The following is a 9867-nucleotide window of genomic DNA, read 5'->3' as shown; positions in this document are numbered from 1 at the left end:
GCAGAACTAACAAACCCCATGCCCAGTGACATCAACCGAGCGGCCACCAAGTGATCTCACAGGAGCGGGAATGGAGCCGTTGTGAAAAAAAAAACCCCAAAAAAACGCAAAGCCCTCCGTGCCCTGCAGTGATCGGAAGGATTCGGGGTGGAGAGAATGAATCCTTTTTCTTTGGAATCAACAACTGTGCTACTGATCCCAACACTTAATTCAGCAGTGAGTCAGAGCTCAGAGACAGTGTCAGATATGATTCAGGCTGCTTCAGTAGCAACACTGATGCTTCTCAAGGTCACTGAGCCAAATAGGGGAGCACTGGTTTGTCTTGCTTGCCATTTGAAGGACACGGCTACTAAAGATAAATAAATCACGACATGTAGATAATCAGGTTATTTAGACAGGATATTAGGGGGACAATCTACAATATTACTGAGAATGAAGGACATATTCCTTTCTCCCGAGTCCCCAACTTTACACTAGAACACCATTAAACTGTTTCATGTGGAGTGTGGATTCAATTCAATTGGTCCTATTTCAGCAGTGCTCTCATTTAAAGCGACAAGGTACACACACAGTTCATACTGTACTCACAGAAACAAAAGGGTTTAGGGATAGATCATCGTCTCAAAATCAAGTCCTGTTCAAAAATCACTATTAGACCCACCATCACCTGCAAAATACACTCTTTCACAAAATGGACTGGGCTGAGTTAATAGCTTACACAGTTCATGTGTTCAGATCAGATCTGATCGGTCTTTGTATGAAATTTGCAAATGAGTTTAGTTTACAATCTGTGTGGATGTGGCTCTAAATTAGATGACCCACCAATCACCAATCCCTTACAACACGGCTAACAGAAACCCCACTGGGACAAGCAGTTGCCAACCGAGCATCAAGGTAATGAACAGAGCCAAAGCTGCGGGAGACGTGTAGAGATTCTTAAAAACAAATCAAACCCAGACACAACACAACCAGAAAAAAAAAAAAAAAACTACTGTGAATTTGTTTCCTTTTCTCCTTTCAGCCACAGTTACCACTTGTAGGGAGCAGAGAATTAGTGTTTTGTCAGCTCTGCTCGACTGTTAAGTCACACTTATACTCAGTCACGCATGCGCACGCACACATAGACATACACACACACAGCCACTAGTAACAGCTGACCTGAACGAATCCGAAACAGTGACCCGACACAACACCACTCACCCTGAATCACCATCAACTGCCTCTCAGGCACTTACAGCTTCCCACCTCAGCCTAATGGAGGATATCAACCTGTGCAGACTGATAATGAGCTTTTTTCCCCCTCTATCTGTGGCGAATTCGCTGGAGGCGTGATCCAAATGTGATAAAAATCCAGCATAAACACAAATCCGATCAAGCTGAAATTCCCGCCGGTGCTTTGCTGATGCGATAGGCGATAGTGTTAGAAATGACAGATGATCGGCAGCGGTGGGTTGCTCAAGGTTAAAGAAGGCTACCAAACGTCATTAGGTGGAAACAGAGGAGCCATCAGGCAAAATCAAACGAGGACTTCTCACTGAAACATTACAGACAATTTTTTTTCATTTACAAATGAAACTAGTTGAGGACTGCACCATAAAACTTTTGAGTTATGGTATTTAGTTAGTTAATACTCGTCAGATGCTTTATTTGTTTTTTGTTTGTTTTCTAAATGTCAATGTCAAATCAATATATCTATGTCTGAGATCCACAAACCACTGTGGATTGAATTTATATGGGTCAATACAACACAGAGAGATAAAAAAAACTTTTAATTTATAGGCTAGTCACCATCTTTGGCACTGCACTTCCATAGTTATTAAACATACCGATAACATCGATGACAACAAAAGCGGACAAGCAACACTATTGAACAAAAAACAATTCCTCTGCGGAGCTGCTTGCTCCAACAATCCTTTTGTGAACAGAGGCAATCTCAGATCTTTGTTTCCCACTGAATGTCCTCTGACTGTGTTGAGAGCCAGGGGGATTGTGGGATTGGGGGAAGGGGGGGGGGTGTCAGCTTCGAGTGTGAGATCACTTCCAGAAATCACTGGAGCTGGCACAGGCCCTGATCATGCCACAGCTGCACTTCCGTCCAATCAAATCGGCCCGTCACTCGCCTTCATGATGGATTTCACAGTTCCCTATTAATTTGGTTACGTAATCAATCCCAGGACGGGGTGTGTCTTTTGTATCACACATGCTAAGTTGATGCTGCCTGAAAAGAAAAATCGACAGGCTTGGAGATGGCGAGAGAAAAGAGGGAATCACTCCATCTTTCTGCCATCTTAGTGGCAACAATGGAGCAGCAGGAAAAAAAGAGGGCTTTTGAGAGAAGGATTTTTGGCGTGGTAAAAGCCTAATTTTCAATTGAGACGTTGAGCCTTTAGCATCAGAGACTAAGCCCTGCTTCCCGAGCACTCTGACGATACTTTCACTGTGAAAACCTCATAAAAAGAAGTCTCAAAAAAGGGGAAGCTATAAAGATAAAGCCTGCAGGCACATGAATAATCTCTTCTGCCACTCCTCTGAACTAAGGACACACAGCAGATAACATACCTCACTTCCTCAAATGGCCTCTTTTGGAGATAGTGATCCTTCCATTTGACAGTCCAAATGTGTGTGGGAATAGTTTTCTGAAACACGTGTTTATTTTCGCCCGGTCTGATTACACAAAGGCCGTCTAATATTGTGGGGAAAGCCACTGGGTAGTATGAAAACACGTTGAGGATTATCAATCAAAATATACCACCACAGAAGAATATTGTGGCTTTGGTTTTGAAATGAGAACTGATGTGTTAGTAATGCGGGCCAATGGGAGACATCAGTAATTGTCTTCCATATCATTACAGTAATGATAAGTGTGAGGGAGGGCAGTTATATGCCTCCTCCCAGTACCGTACTAATATTTTCCCCCTAATTCATTTACAAGCTGTCTTTTAATAGCCTGTAATTTCTGATCCCTCTAATCTGTTTACAGACGTTATGGCTGCACAGGGCTAAGCAGAGCAACTGGTGGCCTGTGTTGTTTCTGTGTCGTTTTTGTGAAGCCAGAGCGAAGGAGGACAGCGATGCAATACAGGCTGAGACGCATGACTGGTCAACTGGAGCATCTGCCAACTAACTGTGGGTCTCAGTGCAGTTTCTGACCACCTGGACAAGCTATGAGAACATTTGACACACTTACTGTATGATGTCATGTCAGTTGATTTCCTACCGTATCTTTCAATTGGGATCAGACATATCTTTACGAGAGTATTTGTACATTTAAAAAAAAAAAAAAAAGAAGAAATACTGATGTCATCAAAACCAATCAAATGATTACTCCTCCAAGCTGTGCAGTTAAATTTGCAAGGGGGAAACAAACCATCCCTTAAAAAGTCAGAGAGGAACTCCTTCTTCAGTATGCAATTGGAGTGTGTGATCAACGACAAGCGAAGCGTACACACCTTTTCACCCAGGGCTCGGAGGCTGTCCAGGAAGCGCTGCCAGAAGTCCTTAAAGAGAGGTCGGTCGATTCGCTTCAGGCTGTCCTTCGTGCTGGCGTCTACGCTGACATATAACTGAGTGACAGGAACCAGATTCCTGCAAAACAAGTGTGGGGGAAAAATTGGGAAAGAACGGGAAGGAAGAGGGGGAAAAGAAGGAAACACGAGACGTTAATCGGACAGTTTGGAAACATGTTGAAATCAGATAGGCCTTTTTCGCATCAGTATGTTCACGAGAGACGAAATGGCTTACTAAAGAGCCTCTACTGGCTACTACACTAATCGTGTTCCCTCTCCTGGATGACGGGAGGGAAAAACAAATCTAATCAGCCTCCTATACGCTTCTTTGTCCCAGGAGCATCTGAACTAACCCGAAGAGATGATGTATGCATGCATGTATAGACTCAACTAAATAGCGGCGAGCCTGACAAAGCAAATGCTTTAAGCAAGATGAGCCGACAACCCCCCTAGGCAATCAGGTGAAAGGGACAGAGGTAATTAGATAAAGCAAGGAGCTCAAAGGAGAGACCCCCCCCCCCCAAAAAGAGCTACACTCCACCCGTAGGGCATATGTACACCATTAAAGAGAGCTAGAAAATACTTTCAGCAACCCTCTATAACCCAGCGTCAAAAAAACCCAAGGCCACCTTGATTCATCCATCGAACCACCCCATCATCTGTCACTCGGGTGATTGAAGCCTTGCCACTTCCAATCAAGTGTGTGTCGGTATCGGCCGCCATAAATTCGAGCACCTTGAATGTGAGGCTTCTTCGCCGACAGGCGGCCTGAGGTAGAGCTGATTGCTGGTAGCCTCCTCTGCGATGGCTGACAGCAGCTCAGAGGCAATAATAAGTTTGGCTGTCAAACAAGACGGGGGCTGCCTCTCAGTGTCAGGCACACACACACAAACACACACAACATGTGCTGATCCGCCTCCAGGAAAAGCAACTATCCAGAGACTTTTCATGTGTGCTGTCTAACGAGGTACAGTAAGACTTCAATATCGGAAAAAGCTTCTGAAAATGATTTAGATCAGCCTGTCATAGTTCAGACACAAACACAAGAAAGTGTATAAAAACTGGTTTTAATATTACAATAAAAGAGTGCGAGGCTGCGAGTTGTCCTCTGAAAAAGTGCAAGTTTATCCTTATTAGAAAAAGTCTAATAATAGTGCAGATTTAAACTAACTCTATATTACTTCAACGTCTATCCAATTAAGGCAGAAGGCAGAAGTCCTAACATGACATCCATACATCACCACTGCAGAAGTAATGAGTTCTTGTAGGCTCCTCCACCAATCCTCATCTGGTCTTTGTGAATAATTCAGCCCTGGTTGCTACCGACGGCAGAGATAACTCTGGTGAGTGCTATGAGCAGAGCTAGGCCTCTGAGCCTCTGGGCAGCTTTAACCTTAGATAGATACAGAGCCGGAGCATGGAGGAGTGTGTGTGTGTGTGTGTGTGTGTGTGTGCGCCTGTGTGGTGGGACTGTATTATTGAGATGAATAATGCAGTGTGACCCTGCTTCTATCTCGTTCAATGAAATGGCATCTCGTTTTATTCATGTGGCAACACAAGGGATGGCAACAGACTGGCAGCAGCCATCTCCCGATCTCTCTCTCTCATTCTCTCTCTCTCTCTCTACAGAGACCGACGTGTGTGTGTGTGTGTGTGTGGGTGTGTGTGCGTGTCAGTGTGTCTGTCTCTTTGTGGACGGCTGCTTTGTTCCCCATTACAAGTAAAAGATGGTGCTGAATGTGTCGCCACATGCTGCAGCTCTGTTCCAGGCTTGGTTGGAGGAGCCGCTTGTGTCCCTCCGATAAACCCGTCCCAGTGCGGCGCGGCGCGTCACGGCTGTGTGCCCCTCACATAAATGGCCGCCCTTCTTTCTCCACTGCGCTCAATGACTGCCCACTTCTTCCCGCCGTAAAAAAAGCACGGCTGATTTATGTTGCGATGGCGGCTTCTGCCAGGCAGGCTGAAGATGTATTTTTCATAAGGCTGAAGGGAGGACACGAGTGTGGGGGGGGGGGGGGGGGGGGTGTACGGCAGGGCGAGACGGAGAACTTGGAACGAGTGGACCGACGCTACCGACGGCGTCCGGAGAGCTTGGAGAGCCGGAGCGCGCTGCGTTCGCTCCATCTCAGAGTGGCGGCTACAGCTGGGGCAACAGGCTCTGCAGCGATTTGCAATTCTGCTCGGGCCGATTAGTGCTTATCAGCGCTGTTACAGGCTCTGCAGCGCTACACAACAGAGCCGCGCCGCTCAAACGCCTGAATGCCGTGTTCAGGGACTCGGAGAGAGAAAGAGAGAGAGAGGGAGAAAAAAAAGTGCGCCGCGCCGCTCCGAACGCATGTTTCAAACAAACTACAGAGTGCGGGTTCAGGCGAGGTGGCGGTGACTATGGGTTGTGGGGTGGATCCGCGCCGCCACAAAGGGGATGTTTATGCGAGCAGATGTCAGGGCGAACAGCGTGTGACAGGAGCCGAGGGCGAGATGAGGTGGTGTCTGATGCAAGCGGCGCTTGAGCTTGCACGCTTGCGTTCTTGCGCCGTCTCTCTCTCTCCCGTCCGCTGGCTTTACCCGCCTGTCAGGCCTGGGATTCACACAGGAGACGACTGCTCGGCAACGCCCACATCAAAACACGCCGCGCAGGCTTTTCCCTCATTCAATCAGACACTTTGAACACTCGGTACAAAATAAGTATCAGGTCCAGGAGACAAAACGCTAGCTTGCCGAGTGGAAAGACGTGCATTGGGACTTGAGGAGTCGGAGAAGTAAAATGAGTGTGACTGCTGTGGGCCTTTGGCTGGGACAACTTGTTGTAATGGATTCACTCATTGAATTCAACAGATAGCATTATGAGCTTGGAGAAGCTAAATTGGGTATCTGGTTGAAGTCCTTGAGGCGCTCAGATATCCTGAGAAAGCCATTTTGCCTTCTAGAAGGACTATGTAAATACACGCAAAATACATAATTCATTTTGTTTACCCATCTCATCCGGCATCTTACATGCACTTAAAATTCCTAAATGCAAAGCTCCATGACTGACAAACAGGATGTATTTTGGGAAGCTCGCTGGCGTAATTCTGCGAAGCAGAGCAAAAAACAAAACAAAAGTGTTGCAGTGGAATGCGTTGCGCTGGCGGCAGTGAGAGAGAGCCTTACCTGATCTCGTCGGGGAACTGAGCGTTGGTCACCAGGAAGCTGGAGATGCGCTGCTGGTGGAGCAGGCGCAGGAAGGCGTTGATCTCGGGGTACATGATTGGCTCGCCCACCAGGGAGAGGGCGCAGTGCTTGACGGCCAGGCCCTCCTCGTAGCGCTCCGGGCGCACCCCCGGGACCCCTGCAAGGCAGCACAGTCTGAGTCACCCGTCTGCCTGAGAGCGGTCACACTCACACACGTCACCAGCACACACACACATGCAAGAGATCGGCTCGCAGTACGACTGAGGCTGTGCTTAAAGGATATTTCAAAAGTGTGGCTACAACTGGCTACAGCACCCATAACACATTCCGCACCACAGTCCGACCCGGGTCACATCCTGATCCCAATCCATCTCTCTTTCCCACTTGCTTCCTGTCACTCTATTCACTGTCCCATCTGATTAAAGGCACAAAAGCCCCCCCCCCACACACACACACTTCCCCACAAAGTGCTGATAGACAGCAATACAAACCAGATTACCATCAAAACAAGAGGCACCGTGTCCAAGCATTCATCTCTCAAAACTATGCTTCAGTGATACACAATGGTAATTTCAGCAAATCGCAGTGAGAAATGAGTCATGATGTTTTTTCAATCTAAACACTCTTGCTGTTGCTGTAATACTGAGCAAAATTCAGTCAAATAAATCTTAGCTTTGTGAAAGTTATCATATTCAGTTCTTGATTAAATTAAATTGCATGTTTATTTTGGATGGGTTGTGCTGATTTCAATACAGTTTTAAAAGCACCACAAATGAGATGCTCAAAAATAGAGGTGAATCGTCACATTTCTTAAAGCAACACTAAAGCACTTTTCCTCACATGCGCATTTGTTTATACAGCAAATAACAATGTCCACCGACAAGGTAGAGTATGTTGCATGATTTTATGAAAGTGTGGTGTATTGCAACATTGAAGCAAATCAAATTTGTAGTTTCCTATGTCCCATTTCATCGAACTACAGATACGCTACCTGATCTGGTAAGGTTACATAGTGCAGTTATAGCCGATAGAGGACCGCGAAGTGAAAGCAGAAGTACCGTTCACCCTGAGTTGATGAACCGCTGAAATTATTTTGGAAACATTATTTTAAGGTATGACAAAGTCTTTAGTGTTGCTTTAAACTGTTTCATAAACATAAACTGAACAATTTAATAATCATGAATTATTGCAGGACAGAACAGTTGTACTGGCAAGACTACTTTCGTAATTGCTAAGGGTACACAGGCAAGTGAGTGCACGTCCAAATGTGTAACAGCACACAAAACAATCTCTCTTGCTAACAGTACACACATTTTTTTTTCTTGCTCAGTCAGTTCTCTAGATTATAAGAGCTTTCACATAGCCAGAGGTATGGAGTATCAAAGCTTCGTGCGGGCACACACACATACACACACAAATACACACACACACACACACACACACACACACACATCATATTTCCTCCAATTCTCAGCTCACCAGGTAGGTTTGCTGCTCCCTGGGTAATCAGACCAGCCTGCAGCTTTAGGTGGCAGTGCCTGCCACGGCTGTCAAATAAATGAGTCAATGCCAACAGAGCAGCGGCAACCTGAGAGGGCCACAAACAAGCACGCGGTTCCTGTACCCCGAGTCAGAGACGGAACCTGAGGCAAACACGTTCTCCACTGCAGAAAACAAACCGTGGAAAAACAAACCCAGCGTTTTCCATATTCCAAATTGTGTATTAGTGAAGTTACATAACAATATTAAGGTCTTTGTCATCCTAATTTTCTAAGTCTAATTTTGAGTCAGACGTTGCTGGGGACATCTGCAGTATAAGTTATATCCACAGTAATGGGTCAAAATTTCACTGTAAGTGAAATCTAATTTATTTTAAAGGAGGAATCCAGAATTACTTTAAATAACCAGTCTGTACGTGCACAAAAGATTCAGTCTCCAACAGTAAGGGGAGGCTTTTCTGAAGATATAACAAATCAATGGACCGTAAAATAACATTTAATTCAACAATAAAGTCTTTTATTGCTGGCAAAGACCGAAGTCATTATGTGCAACCTGGTATTCCTGAAATATCACTTTTGCAGTTGAAAAGACCTCGCTTGAAATCCCAACACGATTAAGCCAATCCACTGGGGACCCTCCCCTCTCTGAAGTGCTTCATTTAGATTGCATCGACATTCTCCCCGCAATTCACTATGAATGACTGCGGCAGTGATGCCAGTACAGACAATAATCTGGTGGCACGGAATGCAGAGGAAAGTGAGGCAGCATCGCGCTGACTTAAGCGGTCCATGATGATGGTCCAAATTGAACCATGATGAAGTTGGCTTTTCAAACTGAGACAAGAGGAGGAGGAGGAGGAGGAGAGAGGACAGAAGGAGACAAAGAGCTGCAGAACTGGAGGAGAGAGAGAGAGAAAGAGTGAGGGAGAGGGAGAGGGAAGAAAAAGAAAAAGAGAAAGGCAAGATCAAAAATCCAATCCCCCCGATGTGAGGCACATCTTAAATGGACTCAGCGGCCGAGTTGCTAAGATCTCCCAGTGACATTTCAAGCACAGATCATCAGAGGGAGCACTCATGAAGGCTCACAGGCTGTCTACCATAATCCTCTCTCATCCATCCGCTCATATGCAAACCCTGAGACAAAAAAAAGAAAGAAAGAACGAAAAAAAAAAATAAAAATCAAACAATCGACCACCTCCAAAAGCTGAGCATGGGACAGTGGGGACTGAGGCTAAATGAAAGTGGACGGGGGAAGGAGGCAAGAGTGAGAAAACTAACTCACTCCAGAGGGGTGAGTCACTCCCCATCAAAGCCTCTGCAGTGCCAATGAACTCTGAGTTCATCAGCACCCCCACCCGCAACACCACCACCCCGACTCCTCTCCCTAAACCCAGTAGCCCAGCTTTACCCCAAGCAGTGTCAGCCAAAATCGATCCAGATGTCGATCAAAGTCACCAGTTTTGCTCTAAAAATAAAATATAAAAACCGGGCCTTTTTTTTTATGAACTCTGGCAGTAAGTGACAGTTTCCGAGCTTCAGTCGTTCGATACATGAGCTCATGAGTGTGAGAGTGAGGGAGGAATGTGTGATTTTGTTGGAAGTAGTGGCTGGAAGGGTGCGGGGCAGTTGTCGCTGATGTGATGGGGTCTTTTTTCAGACGGATGATGAATACTCACGAAACACCACTGGGC

General features: G+C 45.9%; 1 protein-coding gene across 3 annotated transcripts in view; it reads right to left on the bottom strand.

The window, feature by feature from the left end:
• tyw1 (tRNA-yW synthesizing protein 1 homolog (S. cerevisiae)) overlaps positions 1–9867 on the bottom strand; it is a 71996-nt gene that overhangs the window by 22544 nt on the left and 39585 nt on the right. For all 3 annotated transcript variants that reach the window (XM_062552255.1, XM_062552256.1, XM_062552257.1), the window contains exons 12-13: positions 6657–6834; positions 3450–3585 (exon numbers count right to left, since the gene is read on the bottom strand). In XM_062552255.1, the coding sequence (XP_062408239.1) occupies positions 3450–3585; positions 6657–6834 (314 nt within the window). The remainder of the gene's footprint in view (positions 1–3449; positions 3586–6656; positions 6835–9867) is intronic.

The sequence above is a fragment of the Sardina pilchardus genome, chromosome 13 (assembly GCF_963854185.1).
Source record: "Sardina pilchardus chromosome 13, fSarPil1.1, whole genome shotgun sequence".
In the NCBI taxonomy this organism is placed as follows: domain Eukaryota; kingdom Metazoa; phylum Chordata; class Actinopteri; order Clupeiformes; family Clupeidae; genus Sardina; species Sardina pilchardus.
The sequence above is the reverse complement of the archived record's forward strand: the minus strand, read 5'-3'. Positions and strand labels throughout refer to the sequence as shown.